Below are 22,636 nucleotides of genomic sequence, written 5' to 3'. Positions count from 1 at the left end.
TATTCTAATGAATGACAATTTTAAAGCTAGAAGGGATCTCTTAAGTCTTTTAGTCCAACCCCTTCACTGAAGAAACTGGCACAGAGATCAGTTGAACTTGTCCAAGATAATATAATGAGTATCAACTGATACTCTTTGATACCATTGTACCAAATTGGTTTTTCTTAGTTCAGCCCTGAGAACAGTGGCCTTCAATAAGTACTTAGAATGGGACCGATAGGTGGCATAGTGGATAGAACACCAGCCCTGGAGTCAGGAGTACCTGAGTTCAAATCCAGCCTCTGACACTTAATAATTACCTAGTTGTGTGGCCTTGGGCAAGTCACTTAGCCCCATTTGCCTTGCATTAATCTAAAAAAAAAATAAGTACTTAGAACAATAGACCTTTAGGACTGAAAGGACCTTAGGAGATATCTTATCCATCTGCTTCATTTTATAGATGAGAAAACTGAGTAGGAAGTGAAGTAACTAAACCTAGCTAGCTCTTTTGATTAATGGGTAGATGCAGACCAAGTTTGAAAGAAAAGACCTAACCTCAAAAAGAAAGCTCAGCAACCACTAACCCCTAAGGCCTGGTAGGTGGTTGGGTTGAGGGGGACAACATGTCTCAGTGAGTCATTTCTGAATTTCAAGAGAACCCTATAGAGACAGACTGGCTGCCAAAGCCTCTACCCAGACCAAGAACTTTTGGAGGGACCTATGATCATATAATCTTAGAAAATAAACATTTAGAGCTGGATGAAGCCTTGGAGGTCATCTCATCAAACCTGGGGGAAGATAGCTCTGAGTATCACAACTTCTCCTAGTTGCTGGTGCCTTAGAGGTCACTTAATTCAACCCATTCGAATAAGAATGCTCTCAACAGCTAGTCAAAAAAGTGGTCATCCTGTCTTTGCCTGAAAACCTCTAGTGAGGAAGGACTGGACATTCCACTGGAGAAAAGACTAGTGGCTCCAAAGTATTTTTCCTTAAATAAAGGCTAAATCTGCCTCCCTATAAGCTTCTACATTTTGTTTTTCATTCTGCTTTCCTTGACCAGGCAGGACAAGTCTGATGTCTCTTCCATGAGACAGCCCCTCAATTACTTTAAAATAGCTTTCATTCACTAACTTAAAACTTATCTTTTCCATTTCCTTCATATAATCCTCATTTGACATGATCACAAGGCCTTTCATCATGGTGATTTCTTCCCTTTGGATGATCTCCAACTTACAGTATCCTTGTGGGGTTTTTTGATTATCTTTTTTTTTTTTTGGAAGCAATCAGGGTTGAGTTCACTTTTGAACTCAAGTCCTAACTCCTGGGTGGAGCTCATTCCACTTTTCCACCTAGCTGTTCCCATCAGTAATGTCTACAATTGTACCTGACATTCTAGAGAGCAATGGGAAGATCATCTCCCATATCTTGGATGCTATTCTTTTCAATGCAGTAAAAAAAAGTGCATCTAGTAATAGTAAACTCTCCAATCATAAAATTTGCTGTCTGGATACGTCTCCCCTATTTTGTGCTTAGGAAGTGATATTTTGAAACCAAGTGTAAGATTGAACCTATATTCCTATTAAATTTCATGTTTTTGGTTTCAAATCAATGCCTTTGCTTGTCAGGAGTAATTTGAATCCTATCATCCAGATCAATTGTGCCTCCTACCTTTGTGTCACATCCAGATTTGAAAAGCAAGCTATCACCAATAAACATTTCAGATTGATCACTTGACCAGTTTTCTCATCTACCAAATTAATTTAACCTTGATCTAGCCACAGTCTCCACCTTGTGCACAAGAATGGCAAGAGAGACTTTGTCAAGGACTAACTACATCATCCCTCTGACCTTTTTGCTATTATGGTTCAGCTGTTTCAATAGTGTCTGACTCTTTGTGCTTTCTTGGCAAAAATACTGAAGTGGTTTGCTATTTCCTTCTCCAGCTCATTTTACACATGAGGAAATTGAGGCAAACAGGGTTAAGAGACTTACCTAGAATCACAGTTGGTATCTGAAGTCAGATTTGGATTCAGATCTTCCTGAAGCCAGGAAGACCCTATCCACTGAATCACCTACCTGTCTCTGACCTACCAATCAAGTAATTCTGTCAAAGAAATAAATGCAAATCTGAGCTATTATTATAGGCATCTAGTCTTGTGATACTTCTCTTCTCAGTGGTCTTTCAGTGATCACTGACCACCATAACTGCCAGTTTTCTTCAATACTTTGGACCATCTGGCTCAGAGGACTTGGAACTGTGAAGGATAGCTAGGTCCTTTCTTATTTTCCCCCTACTTAATCTTGGATTTCTATTATCATTTTTATCCTGTTTTTTTTTATGTGCAGAATAGTTCTACATTCTCTCCATCATAAGTTCTATCATTTCCTTATCCTTGCCCCATTTGTCCTTAGTCATAGTTAGCAGAAGGCCATTGGGGCATTGATGAAAGAAAACCAGCATGGGGAAAGGAAAAACTGATAAAGAGATCAACTAAATTTGCCCAAGATAATCTAATGAGTAACAATCAGCACCAAAGTGGGAAGAAAGTATGCTTCCTCCCTAAAGCAGTTAAATCAGGCTTCTAGGGACTATAAGTGGAGATGACCATAAGAGGACCACAACAGAGAGGAAGGATGCTACTCCTACATGAGCTTCCAGTGTCTTCTGTCCCCCACCTCATACTAGTACATATATATCCAACTAAAGCAGATTGCCCAAGGGGATCTGGCTTGGGAACTTGGGTCATGAAGGACAACTAGGAATGTGTCGATGCATTCAAGAACTCTGATCAATACAACCAACCAACCATAATTCCCAAGGACAGATAATGAAAAAAAATGCCGCCTCTCTCCTGACAGAAAGATGATAGATTTGGTGTACAAGACATATAATTTTTTAGACATGACCAGTACAAAGAAGAGAAAGGGAAATGAGAATTTAAGTTCTTATTATGTGCCAGTACTGTGCTAAGCTCTTTACAAATATTATCAGGAGTTTGTTTTGCTTGACTACATGTCTGTTGCAAGGGTTTTTTCAATGTGAGGGAGAAAAGGCAGAGGGGAAGAAAATAGATTTTGTTCTTTAAAAAATAAAATCTAATTTCAAAAATTATTAAAAGAAATTATATCCCATAAAAAGATGTCTTGAATTAGCAGTTATGGCAGCATTCGTCATCCTCAAAGTATCCTTTGTCTTGTTTCCTCTTCCCTGCCTCCTCCCCAGGTGCTAGAATTTCCATTTATGGCTCTGCTCTTTGAGAATGCCTCCAGTCCTTTCTGTGATCTGCCTCTGTTTGTTAGTATCACTTTTGGGAGGAAGCCCACAAAACTTGTTTCTTTTCTTCCTTTCTTTTCTTTTTTTTTTTTCTTTTAGCTTTCCAAACTGAAATTCCTCAGCCTATCCTGAGGCTTAAGATTCTTGACACAGTTCTTACAGAATGTTGCCACCTTTTCCTCTTCATCTTCTATTCCCTCTCCTTGGTTCTATCTTCTGGATTATGTACCTTTAAAAAAAAATATTGGTAAGTAATTTTCTGGTTTATTCATATCTGTCTCTTTGGAATTTTTTGTTTAAGGTCATGCAATTAGTGAGTGAGAGAGTCAAGGCTGGAAGTAAGATCAGCCACAGAAGAGAAGACAGAGGGATTATACATATCAAGGGCATCAGAGGAAGGAGGAACACAGACAAGAGGGGGCGTCCAGAGAGTCTGAGGGTGTCAGCTGAAGCGCCTTGGTTTGGGTCTGGTGATTCCCCGGAGGCAGGCAGTCTGGGAGGGAGTGTGGGAGTGGAGATATTTGGGGCTAAAGGGTGAGGAAGTGGATTTGAGGCTTCCTGGGTTGGGGTAAGGGGGTGGCATCTGTACCTAGTGTGAAAGGTCACAGCTGAGTGGGAAGCAAGTGATGACGAAATGTGGTAGACATCTGTTCACTTTATCTGAAATATCTGAAAGAGTGAATATCCTTGTCCAGGAGCACAGGAGGAATTGGAAGGTTTGCAAGATTCCACTCACCTACAATGCCAGAGATGTAAGGAAGGCATCAGACTTCAAGGAAGGGGATTAAGAAAAGATCACAATATCATAATGCTTGCCTTTTCAATGGGTGGGAGAGGGAAGATAGGAGAGAGAGAATGGAATTCATGATTAAAAAAAAGAATGTTTAAAAAATTTTTACAAGGGCAGTTAGGTGGCACAGTGGATAAAGCACAGACCCTGGAGTCAGGAGGACCTGAGTTCAAATTCTACTTCAGACATTTAAGAATTACCTAACTGTGTGGCCTTGGGCAAGTCACTTAACCTCATTGCCTTGCAAAAACAAAAAAAATTTATACATGTAATTGGGAAATATTTAATGAAATTATTTTCTAAATTTTTTTTAAAAGAAAAGATCATAGGATCATAAGATAACAATTTAGAACTAAAAGGTTTTGTAGAAGTCATTCAGCCCAAATTTCTCATTTGACAGCTAAGGAACCAGAAAGGGTAAGCAATTTCCTTCACATGGGTAGCTATAATTGGAATTGGAAATCTCAGACAACCCAATCAAAAGGATCTAATATATTAAAATATGCATAGAAGCCTAGAATTTAAGGTACCTGAGAGACCACCTAACCCTAAACCTGATTTCTTTGTGTTTTCTGGTTTCATTTATAAAATATTAATATAATTAAGTTGTTTAAGTTGCCATTTTACAAGGATCTCACATTTGGAGTACCAAGTTCAGAGCTAGTCTTGATTTTTATGATTTTTTTTAAACAGCTACTGAACTCTCCACCCTGCCATAGTTATTGAAGAGGGATTCACAAGAACTGGGGCCATTTTGCAATTTTCTTCATTACAAAGGTTATTAAAGAATTCACTACCTCAGACTTCTGTATTAAGTCTCTCTGGTCTTCAGGCTGAAGAAACAGTCTCTTACTGGTACCTTATTTGAAGTCTTCTTGCAAGAGCCTGACACAATCTTCAAGAAAAAATCCAGTTATATCTGAACCGTGAAGCCTCAGGATCATGCTTTTGTGGACAGAGAATTGAGATCTAAGTATAAAATAAAACCGGGGGGGAAAGCATTTTGTTTAAATTACACATTAAATTTTAAATAAAAATGAGATTTTTTTTTTGTTTCATCAAGGACAATTTTTAAAAATTAGAAAAATATCTTTGGGGTCTCTAGTTAGATTGTCCCCTTTTGTTGTTATAATGGTGGATGGGCCAATGGGAGTCCCAGGGGGTGGGGGTGGGGTGGGGGTGGAATTCTACCTACTACCAGCCTACATGGGAGGCTCCGTGAATCTCCTTTCAGAATATTGGATGGATAATATAGGGCTCTGCCCCTCCTTCAGAGCACATACAATTATATTCTGTGATTGTTTCCTATCTGCTTACTGTGTGATGAAGAAAAGTATTTTCACTGTCTGCTGATCCAAATCAGAGAGTGGATGAAAAAGTTTCTTCTCTCTTCCACAAAGAAACTTGAGCTTTTTTCCCCCATTGTAAACATGTGAAGAAATGCTGTAAGTTTCTGGCTGAGGAGAGAAGCCTTGAACTAATTGGTTCCTGAGCAGAACTGAGAGTACATATAAAAGGCTCATCTTTCTCTGCCCAACACTGTTTACACACTTAATAGGTTACTCATCATTAATCAATCAATCAACAAGTATCTATTAATATCCACCAGGAACTGGATTGGCTTTGGGGATACAAATTGAAAGAAAGAAATAATATCTATCCAAAAGATGCTGACATTTTAATGAGGAAGAAAACAAGGACATATTAAAATAAATGTAGAATAAAAAATAAAGTGAAAAAATACAAATATATGACAAGTAGTTAAAAACACTGTAGGTTAGGAGGGAAAATACCAGCAGGTGGGGGCTGGGTGGGGGTGGAGTTTCAGAAAAGGTTTCATAGAGAAATGATATTTGAGCTGGATCTTAAAGGAAGAAGAGGAGGGATATAACAAAGATAAATAAGATCATAGGATTTAAAGCCAGAAAGCATTGATTTCAGTTCCCTTACTTTGTACCTAAGGAAAATGTGATTCCCAAAAGATAATAAAGTTTGACCAAAGTCATACAGGTAAAGTAGTAAGGAGCCAACGGGTATTAAAACTCCCTAGAGAGAGCAGCCATACTAAATAGAGTGCCAGACCTGGAGTCAGGAAGACTCCTTCTCTTAAGTTCAAGTCTGATTTCAGACACTTATTAGCTATATGACCCTGGTCAAGTCACATAACCCTCTTTATCTCAATTTCTTCATCTATAAAAATGAACTGAAGAATGAAATGGCAAATATCTTCAGTATCTTTGCCAAGAAAACCCCAAATAGAATCACAAAGAATTGGTCATGATTGAAAACAACTGGACAACAAAAACAAATTAAACCCAACCTCTCTGACTCTAGAACCCAGTGGTTCTTTTCCTTTACCATACCATCTCTTCCTTAAGTCACTGAGGCACCTTAAAAATATTTGTTGATTGTTAAATGAATGTCTGAGTCCTATTGAATGAACCTAGCTGTTTCCTCTGGCCCAGGAAGGAAATGTGTAAGTGTGTGATGGTGGGTTGGGATGGCATGGAAGGAGAGAGACCCTCATCTAGGAAAGATAGAAGCTGATGATAGGGAACATGAAGAAGTTAAAAAACAGGAAGAAATGAAAGAAAATTAACACCATGAATTTTCTCTCATTGACCCACCATTCTTGAGGCTCCCCACCTTCTCTGAATCCCTATACTCTTTGCAGCACAATTTAACTCTTAATTAATATATTAGTGTTCTATGTTGTTTCATGGATAATAATACTGGAAGCAGTGATACCAGTAAAATCCTAGTAATATTGCTCTGCTACAGCTGAGTTTGCTGGGGGAGGAGCTTCTGAAGAACAACAATTCATATTTATATAATATATATTATAATATATAATAATAATATAATATCTTTATAATATGAAGCATAATGCTTCCTTCACCTCCAGCCCCAAAGTCAATGACCCTACCTGTGAAGAGAGAATTATTATCCCCATTTTACAGATGAGAAAATGAGGCTCAGGAAGATTAAGTAATTTGCCCATGGTCACATAATTACTAATTCTAAGCCCCCTTCTAGCTTTATGATTCCAATTTATTCCACTCTATTGTACTCTTTTCAGCTATTCACTACCAGACCAATAGGTATAGACCCAATCTTATTCACCTATATATATCTCATCCAGCACCAAACACAGAATCTTGTTTATAGGTTGTTGTTCAGTCTTATCCAACTCTTCACGACCCCATTTGAGGTTTTTCTTGGAAGAGATACTGAAGTGGTGTGCCACTTTCTTCTCCAGTTCATGTTAAGATGAGGAAACTGAGGCAAATAAAATTAAGTGACTTGCCCAGGGTTGTACAACTAGTATTGAGGCCTGGATTTGAACTCGAGAAGATGAGTCTTCTTGATTCCAGAACTCTGCAACATAGCTGTCCAGCATGTATATAATACTGTATGCTAAGAGGAATGGCTAGATGATGCAGTAGATAGAACACTGACTCTGGAGTCAGGAGGATCTGAATTCAAATCCAGCCTACTGTGGTATCTTAGGTAAGTCAATTCACCCTGCCTCAGTTTCCTCATCTAAACATGAACTGGAGAAGGGAATGACAAAGTACTCTGGTATCATTACTCAGAAAATGCAAAATGGGTCATGAAGATTCAGATATAACTAAAAAACGACTAAGCAACAAACAAGCTAAGCGTTTTATAAATATTATTTCATTAGATCTTCACAACAACTCTAGGAAGTAGTTGTTATTGTCTAAGGGACCAACAACTCCACTAACCCCAGTAACCCAAGGACCTCCATCCTGTCTTCTCTTTCTCCTAATCCAGGTTGATTACAGAGATTAGAGGCTTCTGGGGCTCTCATATCCTACCTCTTGGAGAAAGGAAGAGGGGAAGAGGACAAGTTTTTATTGTGTCTACTATATGATATGACTATATGGCAAATATTTTACAGAGGGGGAAACTGAAGCAAACAGTTGTTAAGTGATTGTTCAAGGCCTTAGGTTGGATTTGAACTCAGATCTTCTTGAATCCAGATCCAGAATTCCAATTTCTACATCCCCTAACTGCTTTTATGAATGAAAAAAGGGAGAAAATGAAGCTCCAGAATGAGGACATATGCCTTCATCCCGTCTTTCTTTTTTCAAGGTAGAAATTGATGGGATTTTTAGCATGATTTTGAAGAAGAAAAAAATAAAGGTCCTAGTCTCGGAATTCAGAGACCTGAATTCTAGTCCTAGCTCTCCCACTTAGCAACTGTGTGACCTGGCAAGTCACTTAACCTATTTGAATTTTGGATCCCTCATTTGTACAACAGGGACAACACATCAAAGGGCTGCTGTGGGCAATGAGCTTTGTTTTGTATATATTGTTATTCCCCAGACACTACTTCTCCAAGAGGCTCAGCAGTTATTCAGTTCTAATTCTCTTCCTCTTACCCATAGAAACTTTGGAGAACAGGACTGAAGTAGGGAATTGGCCTTGATTAGGCCTCAAAGTGAAAGGAGTCCAAATTAACATGGCCACTATAGTTTAAAAGTATGGGGAAAGAATGAGGATTCTCAATCTTGGAGGTGGGAGGGTGGGGAAGTGAGACTAGGAATTTTTACAAGAGGAAACTATGACTGTACCCAGGTCTAAAAGCTGATCCTATCTGGCCCTGGGCAGCAGCTAGTATCATGAACTGATATTTCTGTATCCAGGTGGATCAACACCCATAGCAATCCCACCAGAGTTGAAGTGACTCAAGGCAGAAAAAGGAAAAGTGGACCCTAGTGGGAACCAAGAACTCCACTGCCCCCAATAGCTCAGGAATCCCTATATTGTCCCTCTCCCTCCTAGCCTCAGATTTAGGATGGGAATTGGAGGCTTCTAAGGCTCTCAAGATAACCCACCTTTGGAGAAAGGAAATGGGGAAGAGAACAATCATTTATTTATCTACCATATGCCATTTGATAATTGCAATTGGAGAGAAAGAAGTTGCTAGTATGCTTCTATAGCTGATAAAATAATCCATTCTCTTTATTTAAAAAAAATTCTAGCCATTCAGGAGAGGACCAGAGTCTGGGAGTCTGTCTCCTGACTTTCCCAGAGCCATAGATCTCTTCATCCCACACCAGGCCTCCCTCCTTCCTTCCAGGACTGGTTGAAAAGAAGAGGAAGAGTGAGGTCTGATTTAGAAACAGCTTATGAGCCCCTTCATACCCTTACATGGAGACAGGAAGCATAGGATTTTTTTGTGTTTGTTTTTTTCTTTTTAAAAAACCAAAACAATGTTTTATTAAAACATCCACAATGTTCTGTATAAATATAAAGTGCTAATTTTCCAAGCCCACCCACAGGACTTGTGGGCTTGGGGGGAAGTGGGGGAGGTGGCAGAGGGGGGAGTGGTAAATGTCAGTTGAACATAAATAGTTTTCCAGTACAACACACACACTCATACACATGCTATATTGCTTTCCTACGCAAGGAAGATGCTGGTGATAGAGCATATCTGTCCACTGAGTCATTCAGCACTCCCAGGATCCTCTAAAGTCAACATGAGCTGGGCTCATTCTCAAGGTCCTCTGATCCTGAGAAGGCCCTTCCCCCTACCTCAGCCCCTTTTTGGAGGGCAGCAGGGGTTTTCACAGCACAGGTTTCAGAGTTGGGTGCCCCAGGGGCTTGGGGAAAGATCCAGATTGGAGAACAGTAGTGAGTCTCATAAGGGGGAGGTTGATGAAGGGGTGAGAGGGGGGAATAAAGAGATTGAGAATTTTGGCAATTGACCCCAAAACCAGGGTCAGGGACCAGGAAGGTAGGAAGAAATGGATGTGTGTGGGGGGGCCTAATTAATTTCTGCCTGTGGAGGTTGGGGAAAGGGGGAAAGGAGAAGATCTAGTGTTCATCTCCATTCCCTCACTGGGGAGGTTTTGACCTCTCATCCAGAGCAGAAGAGCACCAAATCAGGACACCCAACATTTCTTCATGTTCTTTCCCCTTCCAGTGGTACCATTCACAGCTCAGGAAGGCAACTTTCCAGAGAAAGGGTACCCAGAGCAGAGGAGAGGGTAACTCCCCCCCACCAAAGAAAGAGAGAATCAGTTTTCTTAGTTTGCCCTGCTCGCCACCACTCAAGTGAGGCTTTTCCCAAGTCTTTTACTGGCAGGGGCCAGAGCACAGTCCCTTCACAGAGAACAACATGACTGATTCCACATTTAAGTTGGCAGTCTAGAGGGTTACAGGGGCTACAGGAGGCACGAGTGGCACCTCCCCTTCTAGTGGCAGAGCACTTGGGTTTCAAACTGTAGAAGCTGTCCCATGAAACCAAAATTGGGGGAGATAACCCCTCGACGCTGTTTGACAAAGTCAAAGGCTTCCTCCAATTTCACTCTTCGGCTCTGCATCAGATACGCTAGGCATATGGTGGCTGAGCGTGAGATGCCTGCCTGGCAATGTACCAGGACTCTTCCTCCAGAATTCTTCACTGAGTCTGCAGAGGAGAAAGGGTTGGTCAGAGAAGCTGGGAAAGAGGGGAAGTTAAACTTCTGCTCTTAGGTACTTTCCTTGTTCCAGGGGTCTATTTCCCACCCCACAGTGGCATCAGGTCTGCTCCTCCTACCACCTTCCTCATAGCCTATATCATGACCATTCTGAGCACTGCCCTAGAGAAGGTCCCCTCTAACACACACACACACACACACACACACACACACACACACACACACACACACACACACAAACCACCTTAACCTATATGTTAACTCCCTAAACCCCACTCCTTAATTTGACTCTTAGTAGGATTCTCAATAAAGGATCTCCAAAGATGGAAAGCTTCTTACCAATGAAGCCAATAGCTTCCTGGAACCATACACTGATTTCAACCATCTGGTTGTCTTCTACAGGGATACTTTTGTATCGGAAAAGACCTTCAAAGTGGTTTGGGCAGCTAGCAGAAACATTGAGCACAGCTGTGATGCCCAGCGTCTGAAGTCCCTCCAGGTCTGAAGAATGGTTGCAACTGCCCAAGTAGAGGAAGGGCAAGATTTCCACGGGGCCACCCTGAGGAAAAAAGAAAGAACTGGTGAGATCTCTTGCTCAGTCCCAGTCATACAGACACTTCCAGTAGCCCATATGAATCAACCACTAGAAAACAATTCCCTGACTTAATCTGTTGTCCTAAAGGTCTCAGAGAATTTAGAATAGACAGAAACACATCCCTGAGGGGAAAACTGTCTGAAAAGGAGTGTGCGTCAGGTCTTACATAATAATGTCAGCCTTCACATAATGATATGAGTGTTGCTTATGACAAAGTCTGAATGATCTCATCTAGACCTTTAATAAGCACATACACACACATTCTCACACACACAGGACAGTATCCTAGGGATCATTTAACCTAACCTCCTCACTTAACTAATGAAGAAATGGAAGCCCAGAGAAGTAAGGAGGCTTGCCAGAAGTAGAAAGGGGATTAGAACTTATGTTGTCCTCTCACTCCAAATTCAGTGTTCTGTCTGCTAACTACCCTGTGTTGTGTTGCATAGACACATGAGCCACATATATATAATACATCCAGTTGAATTTGATCCAAAATAATCCAAAAAACTAGAAACAAAGAATAGTGAAGCCTGTTTTCAAATACAGAAAGGGAGATAAAGATGTAGGCAAGTATGCAAATATAAAATAATTCAAAGTTTTTTTCAAAACACACTAATTGGGAAGTTAAAGGAGAAGATGAGAAAAGACTTCTGGTAAGAGGTAGCACCAGAGCTATGTTTTAAATCCATTTATATATGCACAAATATATAAGCATCTACATATAAGCACCCTCACACACAAAAAAACCATACATTCTCATTCAATCTTAATCTCTTTGCTTTGCTTTATAGCCCTCCCCCAAAATACTTCACATTTGGAAAAGATGCAAATATCTCTTTAGGACTTTATTTCTGTAAGGAACACAGACCAATACAAAGCTTCCATCCAAAGTCACTCACCTGGTCATACAAAGGGGCCCCAGTGCTTGGTCGACTGTTCTCTGGCTCAGTAACAGGTGAAGGTAAAGCTGGTGCAGGAGGTTCTGAGCATAGATCTGGGTAATTGGCCTGAAAGCCTTCGAAGCCTCCTGTAAAGAGAACAGTGGAGGGGAACCATGAACAGGGGATACAGAAACTATGGAGCTTTTCAGGACAGGGCAGGGGCAACAACATATGATGCTTGTGTGAGAGAAACTGTGGAGCCCCAGCATGAGGTTATGTGTTATTGAATCACAGGACTTGGAACTGGAAGAGACTTTAGAAATCATCTAAACTTCGCATTTTTCAGATGAGGAAACTGAGGTTCTGCAAAAGTGAAATTACTCGCTCAAGTTCACACAGGAAATAAATATCAGAGCAAACATTCTGGACCCAGATCTCCTGTTCCAAACCCACTATTCTTTCCCCTAGGCTCTTCTTCTAGGTCAGTGGTTAAGTAGTCAAATACAAGCAGGGACTTCGGAGGACAGGAAAGTGAGTGTGCTTGCTTACCTTGGAGGAAGCAGACAACAGTGGGTCCACTTCGAGTCTCCTGTAGCAAGGCAGTGAGCAGCATCCGAGGTAGACTGTCGGCCCGGAGCTCGGCCACAGAACCACTAGCTTCATCCAGCACCACCACTCGGGACAGCTCCCCCTGACTCAGCCGGCCCAGCAAGGTCCGGTCGGGGATCAGCCAGTCCAGATGAACGCCCGCAGCCCCCCGGGACCTCCTGCGCAGCAAGGCGTTCCAGTGCACAGGCCGGGCTTCCAAGACGTGACTCTGACAGAAGGCCAAAAAGGGTCGGCAGTCCAGCAGCAGAGTCCTGTCCACCTCACGAGGGTCCCCCAGCAACCCCCGCAGCTCCCTGCTTTCCATGGGCAACACTTCTTCCATCACCATGTTTAGCTCCTGAAAAGGGCAGAGGAAGGAGACCCTGCCTGGCTGGGGGAGTCGCACCAAACACGCCAAGATAGGCAAGAAAGCAACTCCTATCTCCGGTCTCCTCAAGAATTCTCGGACCCCCACTCCCTCGTTGGCTCCTACCACTAGGGCTGCTGCTGCCGAGCATCTGATCCCGGAGCTCTCCTGAGCACTTTAAATACCAGTCAGGCCCGCCCCCGAGCTGCCTTACAAGGGCAGTCTCCAGAAAAGAGGAACTCTCTTTTAGGACGGCTCCCTCAAGTGTGGCCTCAGCCAAGGCCCGCCCCACCCCCAGAGGGCTAGGGGAAAGGCCAGGGAGGCACAGCCTGTGATGTGACCTAGGGGAAGAGGCGGGCGAACAAGAAGGGAGAAGGAGATTCATCATCTTCTGGGAAGGGAGTCAGCATCAGTTGTCTAGAAGAGCCCCCGACCCAATCCCCAAGTGAAATCAGGGAATCACAGAAGTCAAAACTGGAAGGAACCTTAAGGAAATCAGCTATTCTGACCCCCTTGTTTTACAGAGACCTGGAGAAGGGGGGAAAGGGTGGCCCAAGGTCACCCACAGCAAAGTAGTGGCAGTCGGGAATCCAGCCCACATCTTTGGACAAGTCCCTTTACTGAAGCACAAATTATATATTCTAGGGTCCTAAAAAGTCCCCTAACAAATATGTTCCCGAGGCCTTCTCTTAAATTAAAATTGAATCCAAAAAGCATTTATTAAGCTCCTACTATTTGCAAGGTACTGTTTCAAATACTGGGAATACAAATGCCAAAAATAAAAATAGTCCCTATCCTTGAAGAAGTTATAAAATTGAAAGGAACCTCAGAGATTGTTTAATCATTTTTGAGAAGCAAAATTATTTTAAAAGTTGTCTCAAAAACTGATACCTTATTGTCTGATCTTGCTATCTCTTATACTTTATGTTTCTTCCTTAAGGATATGATTTCTCTCTCATCACATTCAATTTGGATCAATGTATACCATGGACACAATGTAAAGACTGGCAGAATGCCTTTTGTGAGGGGAGGGAAGTAAGATTAGGGGAAAAATTGTAAAACTCAAATAAAATCTTTAATTAAAATAAAAAGTCTCCAGTTAACTTAGTTGTCCCAAAGTCTAAGAGCTCCTGAAAGTTTGGTTTCTCAAAGTCAAATGTGATCTACTCAGGTGTTTGCCATTTTCTGAAATACTTCAGCTTTCCTTCCCTCTTCCCCCAGAGGCTACCCCCTGCTAAAGTCTCATTCCCCTATTCCTGCAAGACCTCTTTCCTCCAGACTCTACTTATAGTTTGTGCCTTCTTCCTCTCTTCTTCCAATCTACCCTGGAATTTCTTTTTTCTGAGAAATTATAACTGTTTAAAAAAATAGAAAGTCTTACATTTATACCTCTTTTTTTAGCATATCATACTTTCAAATAATACTTTATAAACTTTTGAAAACTCTTTCTTATCCCTAATCTCATTTAAACCTTATGCTGAACCTTCCACCCTTCTCTATTTCTTAATGAAAAAACTGAGGTGGTATTTTGCCTAAGATCACACAGCAAGTTAAGGGAAGAATTGGAACTAAAACCTGGACCTTTAATTGTATAGAGTAGAACCCAAAGAACGCAAAGACCTGAAATCAAATTTCAAGTCTTTCACTTATTATGTCTTTTTTGTCTCTTTGGGTCTCAGTTTCCTTACCAGTACAATGGGAAAGCTGGACATGAGGATTCTTAAGTCTTTTTTGTGTCATGGAGACCCTTCACAATCTGGTGAAAATAATGGATCCCTTTCTCAGAATTATCTTTTTAAGTGCAAAAAAAATAAAATACATAAGATTACAAAGTCAGCCCATTAGAATTTATTAAAGTTTTACTATGTGTCAGACACTGTAGTAAATGATGAAGATATGAAGAAAGGTAAAAGCATACCTGTCCTCAAGGAGCTCATAGTCTAATAGAGGAAACAATATACTGATAAATATTGGAACTAATCTCAGAGGAAAGACACTAACATTAAGAACAATTGGAAGAGGTTTCTTGTGGAAACTTTAAGACTTTAAAAAAGCCAGCGAAATAAAAAGAAACCAATTATATTGAAATATAATCATTGGGTTTTTTTTAAATTCATGGATCTCAGATTAAGAAACTCAAGAACTACATGATTTCCTGTCTCTTCTTTCTGTGATTCTCTTAACTCTATAATATGGCAAAAGGACTCTCACAACATGGAGGGAACAACACTACCAAGGGGGATTTCTTTGCCTCCTCCCAAAATATTTAGGGACAGGGGGATCCTATGACGTGTTTCTAGTTGTAATACAATTTTATTCACCCTAGGAACAGACCTGGGGAATCCCACTCCTGTATGATTTACACTTCCTCACAAAGCAGGCCCTAAATGGGGAACTCTATTCACTCTGCCTAGGCTTGCTGGTCCTTTCATAGAAGACCAAGGTTTCAGAGTCTATGCTAAGGGATAGGTAGACAGGAAGAGAAGCAAACAAGCTTCCCCAACCAAAGGAAACAGACATATCCCAGAGTTCAAGCACCCCACTCTACTGGATAGCAAGGACACACTCTGACCTGATGAAGGGAAGAAGTGGTTCCTTCCCTTTCAACTTAGCCCCTTTCCCCCTTGATCCTTTGCTTTAGTCATTGCCTTTCAACCATGGAACCCCTTAGGCTAAGAACACAGGCTAGTCATGACATAGGGTAGCTGAAAAAGTGGTCAGATCCTACCCCCAAGTCAGTTATCCTGCCAGAAAGCTAAGGGCCAGCTATGAAGTGGAGCTGTCACTCTAAGCTGTCCCCGCTTCTCAAAATGATAAAGCGAGGGTTCCAACTATCAGGATGAAACTATAGACACTGAAGGCTTCTGAGGTCGTGGGGACAGGGGGAGAGAGAGAAGACAGTCAAGACAGAGAGGATGCACTTGAACCAAGCAAGGTTCTAATTGGCGCTATGTCAAGTGATGGAACATGAGGAAGGAGAACTAGGCAACATTTGTTAGCCCCCCACCCTACTGCTTCTAAGCTAGGTACAAAATGTGAAGTCTGATACACAAAGGGTCATTGGGACCTGTGCCAGGAGGTAGGGAGGGAATGATGGTGCTACAACAGAAAAAAAAATCCCACAGAGAAGGAATGGTTGCTCTGTAGAACTCTGTAGGAAAAGTTGAGGGAGGTCACTTCTAGGGCTCATCTGGGAGGTCTGCTAACTAGAGTTAAGTCTCTTCCCAAGGACCCTGTCCCCACTCCTTGGAGCAAGCTATAGGGTTCCCACAGCCTTGAGGCTTGCCAAATCCTCCTAACCCTTTCCCAAAGGGTGACATCCTTTGTAATTAAACTGGGACTTTTCTATAGGGATCAGTAATTCCCAGACTTCTATATCAAAAGAGATTGAGAAAGACAACTGTCCTTTGTCTTCTGCATCTACTTGGACCCCATCTAAGGAAAGAAGCAGATGGATCAAAGGATCCTCCTTAAAAGTGATTGACTTTGGGCAGCCTTAGGAGTAGCCCTTGGAAGGCCCTGGAGGGAGCTGAATAAGGATATAACACAAGATCAAGAAGAAAGGAACCAAAGAAGGCCGATCTTCCCAATAAAGCCAAGGGGCCAGGAGCAACAAGGGGGCCATGAGGCTGCCCTTAGTGTGACACAGAAGCTGCTCACACTCCCCCAGAGCCATCAGCTGAGCCAGTGGAACAACAGAGACGAGGAGTCTGGGTTCCAGATCCCACCAGCCGATACTGGGCTCTTTATCTCAGGAATCACCCTTGCAAACGACTTAATCGCTAAGTCCACAGTAAATTACAGTGCATCCAAGGGGGTGGTTAGGTCCTTGTCTTCATGAGAGGTGAGGCAATGGGAGCAGTGAGCCTGTCACCTGCCAGGCTGTGGGGCACAGCACTCAGGGACTTCTAGAAGTTCAGAATTCTCAGCTGCCAATCAGAAAATCCCAAGAGAAACCATAGGATCAAAGATCTAGAGCAGAAAGGGACGTCAGAGAATTTCTAATGCAAACTCTGCATTTTATGATGAGGAAATTTTGATCCACAGAGGTTAAATGACTTACACAAGGTGACACAAGGACTAAGTGCCAATGATAGGATTTGAACCCAGGGCTTTGAACCCTGATTCCAGGGCTGGTATTCTTTCCATTTTGCCACATTGTGATACATGAGAGGGAAAAAAGCTTTGAATTTGCCATGAGAGAATTTAGGTTCAAATATCTACTTGACACATTACCTGTAGGACTTTGGATAAATCATTTAACCCATCTGGATTAAAGCATTTGGACTTTAATTCTTTAAACTTCCAATCTCAATAGCCTAAGGACTAAAAGTCCTTTAACCATCCACAAATTTGGTTTCCTTCTCTTCTGTGATGAATATGGGACCCTTATCTCTAGTACAGTCATCCCTGAAGCCATCATATGTCACCTTTATTCACCTACACTCAGACCTTGGGGTCTTCCCCTCCTAGGCTTGGGTCATTAGCTTATCCAGGTCTGACATCCCCTTGGGGAGGGGAAGCCCCCATTTGCTTTCTTTTATCCTCCAAAGCTGGGAAAATCCCCACCCCCAACCCTTAATGTTTGGCAGGAAACGAGTAGAGAGCCTAAATTTTTATGCTGTACAGCTAGGGCACAGGAAAGGAACACACATGATCCAATTGTGCTCCAAGAGAGAATTCCCAAGTCCAGTGTCCATGATGCTCACTCATGGAGTTATCTGTCTCCCTCCTCTATCCACCTCAAGGAACTCTGCCACAAAGTGAAGATGTCTGAGTACATACAAGCCCCTAAGCCCAGCAAATACTCAAAACAAGTAGGCTAATAGGATGTTGAGAATTAAGTCATGGTGAACATAGGATCCAAAAGATAGGAAAAGGTTTTGAAAGGAAAATCCTCAAATCAATTAATAAGGCTCAGGCTGGGTGTAAGGCAAGGATGGCCCTCTAATCAGACAAAGCTAAGAGAAAAATTCTCCCCAGCTGAGGCTCTAGTCAGAAGCTAAAAGGTTTTGGGGGAAGGGAAGAAGGCAATAGAAAGAGACAAAAGGCTTCCTTCTCAACTGGGAAACACCACTCAATGAGCTTTCAGGCTGGTATATTGAGTTTGGGGTTTTTTCGTTTTTAGAAAAGTCAAAGAAAAGACCAACTGGAAAAAATGATTCAATGTGCTTTTGTTCTTTAACCAGAATGTGGTTGTTCAAATAAAACTCAGTCAACTGCCTTTGGGGGTTCCCACTCAGCCTCTCCCCACCCCTAGAAACATATATCCCCACCTACCCTCATTCAAAAAAGTTTTCTTCCCCCCATACTCAAAATGCTTTCTCAATGTCAGTCCTTTTGTCTTCCCCCAGGATATGATACAGAAAATCATTAAAATCAGAAAGGGAAAAGAAAGAAAAAGTCCTAATTTTACTGTTGTCTAAGACAGTGGCTAAAGAGACAAAGGAGTCAAAAGGAGTACCCAAAGTGTTGATCCAGATGGAGATATTGTGTTGAAATTGCAAAAATTCATGATGAAAAATGCTCTACACCTTCAGAGAAAGAACTGATGACATCTGAATACAGAATAAAGCATACTATTTTTTCTTTTTCATTCTTTTTTCTTTCCTCTCCTTCCTTCTTTCCTTCTTCCTTTCTTTTTCTTTTGTTTCCACAAAATGGAAATGTTTTACATGTGCACACATTAATAACCTATATCAGATTGCCTACCATCTCAAGGGAGAGGAATGGAAAGGATAGAATTTGAAACTCAAAACCTTAAATGCTTTTGCATGTAATTGGTGGGGGAAATAATTAGATAGATAGATAGATAGATAGATAGATAGATAGATAGATACATAAAGATAAAGAGGTGAGAACTTGACCATCTCCTAGACTCTAAAACATAAAGCTAGCTCCCCAGCTTCATTCCTAGCTCCTTCCAGCCTCAGGGACATGATATAACTAGGCTATCCATTCCCACTTCCAAAAGAAGAGCACCAGAGTTGGTGTCCAAACACCTGGGTTCAAATCTTGACTCTGTTTTTTTTACTAATCAGTGTGGCCTTAAGAAATAGAAATAGAAAATTCACCATTACTGTTATGGACCTCAATGTCCTCATCTGTAAAATGATGAAGATAAACCACAGAATCTCCAAGGATCTTTCCAGGAGTAAATTTTATGAATGAAGATGGTGTCATGTTTTTATATTTTAAAGAACATTCTATAGCCCATAGAACTTCTAGGCTGGCAGAATAGTACTATCTCAATAGGGAACTCTAAATACAAGATTAGGAGCCTCTGACTCTATAGTCCCTCTGGCCTTCCATCCTGAGACATCTCCATGCTTTCCTGACCTCTTCCTTCTTCACTTCCACTTCTTACACTCCTTCACCTCCTTCCTCACTTTACTCCCAAATCAGTTCCACCTCCTTTCTGATAAGGTCAATTGTGCAAATTTTCTTCCCCATCCCCTACTCCCAAATACCTTTCATCAACCTTTTTTTACATTAATATCTATGTGTATATGTTGTTCCTATCCATAGAATGAAAGCTTCTTAAAGATATGTGCTTTCTTTTCTGCCTTTGTATTAAAGAACCCAGTGAATAGCCTGGCACATAACCACCACATTTAATTTAGTTGAATTGCTTCACTCTTACAAAAGAAGATTCAATGTGTGTGTTGAGTGGAGGGAACTGAAGGAGGCAGTTATAATGGGAACTGACTATAAAAGTGTAAAAAAAAAGACATCAAGAAAACTTTCATTTTTACAATAAATTCTGCTGACTTTTTGTAGTAGCAAAGAACTGGAAACTAAGTAGGCATCTATGGGGAAATGAACAAACAAATTGTGACACATAAATGTGATAGAATATTTACAATCCTGTAAGAAATGATGAATGGAAAAGAACAGAGATTCATATGAAATAAGACCAGGAGATGTAAATTGGACCAGGAAAGTAATGTTCAGTGACTGTAACAATGTAAAAAGGAAAGAACAACAATAACTCCCCATCCCCCACTCCACACAAGGGGGGAAAAAAAAAAAAAGGAAACTGAATGTTATAGTTTAAATGACCAAGTTTAGTCCCAAAGGAGAGAAATGTGAATGCATTTCCTTTCCTTCTTTGCTGAAATGGGGAACCACAGATGGGGGAATTCTGCTATTAATGTCAGACTTGGTTGATGTGTTGATTTGTTTTACTGATTTTTTTCTTTTTTAAAAAACCCTTTGTTACAAGTAATGTTTCTCTGGTGGTTCATAGAGTGTTGGCCCTGGATGTGGGAAGATCTGAGTTTAAACACAGCCTCAGACATATCCTAGCAGAATGATCCTGGGCAAATCACTAAACCATTGTCTGTCTCAGTTTCCTCAACAAAATGGGTATTACAATATCTCTCACAGTGTGAAGTTGTGGGATAAAACGTGATAATATTTGTAAAGCATAGCACAGTGCCTTGACACTTAATAAATATTTATTCCTTCCCTTCTCTCCCCACTCCTTTTCTAGGAGGGGTAAAGGAGAGGGATATATTAGGAAATGTAGGTGATAGAAAAATAAAATATATATCAATAAATATTTTTAAAAGAAGAAATAATACTGTACTTGGAGTCAGGAGGCAAGCTCTGACCTTATGCTCTCTTTGGGCATCAGTTTACTTATTTGTAAAATGAAGGAGTTAAACTAGTTGACCTTTAAGGCCTTTCCCTATGACTCTTAGAACCCAAAAAACTGAGGAATCAGTGGAGAAAACAGTAAACTCATTCCCAGAAGTCATCTATAAGGGGATTCCTCCCATGTGACATCATGAGCTCTTTCTGACTTTTCCTTTCCATGTTCACCCTCCCAGCACATGTCTAACCCTGTATCTGGCAGCAGTAGCCAGTGGTGGACCATGGACTTTTTCCCTCTAACCTACCCCACCCCTAGGTCCAACACCCATGTACCCATGGCCCAGGACTGGAGGAACGACGTTGCTAAGGAAATGAACCGTCATCAGCTGCGGTAATCGTTGAGCAACAAGCGTGTGATTCTCAGAATAGCACAGAGGCTGTGGTTATGGGGGTATACTACCCAGGTAATGTTCACACTTTCCACACACCCATTACAGTGGAGACCGGCGCAGTCAACAGGATGCCACGTGGGACAAATATGCTGGGACTGTGTGACTTTCCCAGGGTTTGGGGTTGGGACACAAGCAATAGAAATCTAGAATCTGTTTTAGGGAGTGGAGAATGAAAGAAGGGGTTCAGGAATGAGGAGACACCTGGTATCCAAGAGAAGTCATTAAGATCTCTTTTCCTTTCCCTGTTAATAACCTCCCCACAATCCAACAGAATCTAGGCATTCATTTTATTTAAATTTATTGATTTCCCCTTCCCATTGCCTAGAGATTAAGCCAAGCCCTGCCTCCAGGAAGGCTTTACATGAGACTTCACTGGGGGACAAAAATAATACACTTGCCCCTCATCTGAGCCTGTTTCATTTGAATTGGATGAGACCCAGACATTACCCTTGGTGTCCCACACCAGGTTACTGCTACTCTGGTACATCCCAGAAGCACAGTCCTTGGGAAGAGGGGAAAAAAAGGAGTAAAGAACCCACTTCCTTCTGGAGGAGAGAATGAAATTCCATCCTTTCCCCTTAGCCATTCTCTTCCCCCCTTGAGCACAATAAGCAAGACCAGAGACTTTACTGTGTAGACCTTCTACCTGCTCTCTGAATGGACCCTGCTCTCCATTCATTTAATTCTGACCATCCTTTAAGGACCAGCTCACCCATGGTTCATTTCTTTCCTGAAAGACCTTACCTTAGCCTTAGTTTTCTCCTCAGTAAAAGGAAGGGATTGGTTATCTGATCTCTGAGGTTCTTTCTAGCTCTGGGGAGACTTTATGATCCCTTGATCACCCACAGCTATGACCCCCCTACTTCCCAGAACTCCCACAGCACTTCTGGTTACTGATCTTTTCTCATGTAATCATCTGTCTATTGATCTCTGATTATGTGACTAAGAGTGTGTTCTGGGCAGGAACTCTCATGTCTCCCATAGTGTACAGGAAAGACATTCAATAAATAACATATCTTGGGTAATGAAATATATTTCCTTCCTCTCAGTACAAAAGTGGGGACAACTGTATTCAATGTCAAATGACTTATTAGAAGATTTTGCTTCACTGTTTTTCTCAGATACAAAAATGGGTTCAGATCTAGAAATATATGCAGTATTTTTAAAAAGGCAATAAAATAAACCTTTAAAGTCGAAATTGAACTGAAAACAATTATCAAAGAAACACTTGACCCTAACAAAAAAGAAAGGACTGGAATAGTCATGATTGGAAAAGCATTGGATTTGGAGTAGGATGGTTGGCTGATTCACTCAAAAAGGACCAATGACATCATTAGGGTATTTGTCTTAGCTTATAAATGAATTGGATTAGAGTGTGGCTGAGTTATGTAAAGTCATCTAAATTGGAACTCTGGTTCTGAATTGGAACTTGAGTCTTCACTTTCAGTCACTTGAAGTTACTTCACTCCTCTCAATCTCAGTTTCCTCCTCTTGTATCTTAGTTCTTAGTACAGTCCTGGCACATAATGTGTAACTAATAAATGTATGTGGATTGATTGATCAGACGATCTCTGAGGCCCCCTTTCATCTCTGAATCAGGATAACTTTTATTAAACATTTTAACAGTCAACAATGAACCCCTTACTTCTAGGTCCT

The 22,636-nt window shown here is 41.2% G+C and overlaps 1 protein-coding gene across 1 annotated transcript; it reads right to left on the bottom strand.

Annotated features, from left to right (window-relative positions):
* Nucleotides 1–7,783: 7,783 nt before the first annotated feature.
* DUSP2 (dual specificity phosphatase 2) lies at nucleotides 7,784–13,171 on the bottom strand. Its single transcript, XM_074209232.1, has 4 exons — nucleotides 12,524–13,171; nucleotides 11,993–12,120; nucleotides 10,835–11,054; nucleotides 7,784–10,485 (listed from the first exon to the last, which is right to left on the bottom strand). Exons 1-4 carry the CDS (start codon nucleotides 12,909–12,911, stop codon nucleotides 10,271–10,273), a joined length of 951 nt encoding a protein of 316 aa, XP_074065333.1. The 5' UTR covers nucleotides 12,912–13,171; the 3' UTR covers nucleotides 7,784–10,270.
* Between the last annotated feature and the right edge of the window lie 9,465 nt (nucleotides 13,172–22,636).

The sequence above is a fragment of the Macrotis lagotis genome, chromosome 1, assembly GCF_037893015.1.
Source record: "Macrotis lagotis isolate mMagLag1 chromosome 1, bilby.v1.9.chrom.fasta, whole genome shotgun sequence".
Classification (NCBI taxonomy): domain Eukaryota; kingdom Metazoa; phylum Chordata; class Mammalia; order Peramelemorphia; family Peramelidae; genus Macrotis; species Macrotis lagotis.
The sequence above is the reverse complement of the archived record's forward strand: the minus strand, read 5'-3'. Positions and strand labels throughout refer to the sequence as shown.

Bases quoted from the DNA above. Each gene is read 5' to 3' on its own strand.
- DUSP2 (XM_074209232.1), bottom strand. From the start codon at position 12,911: ATGGTGATGGAAGAAGTGTTGCCCATGGAAAGCAGGGAGCTGCGGGGG. The intron at 12,121-12,523 runs GTAAGCAAGCAC...TTCTCTTTACAG, and splicing joins TGTTGTCTGCTTCCTCCAAG to GAGGCTTCGAAGGCTTTCAG. The intron at 11,055-11,992 runs GTGAGTGACTTT...TTTTTTCCTCAG, and splicing joins GGGCCCCTTTGTATGACCAG to GGTGGCCCCGTGGAAATCTT.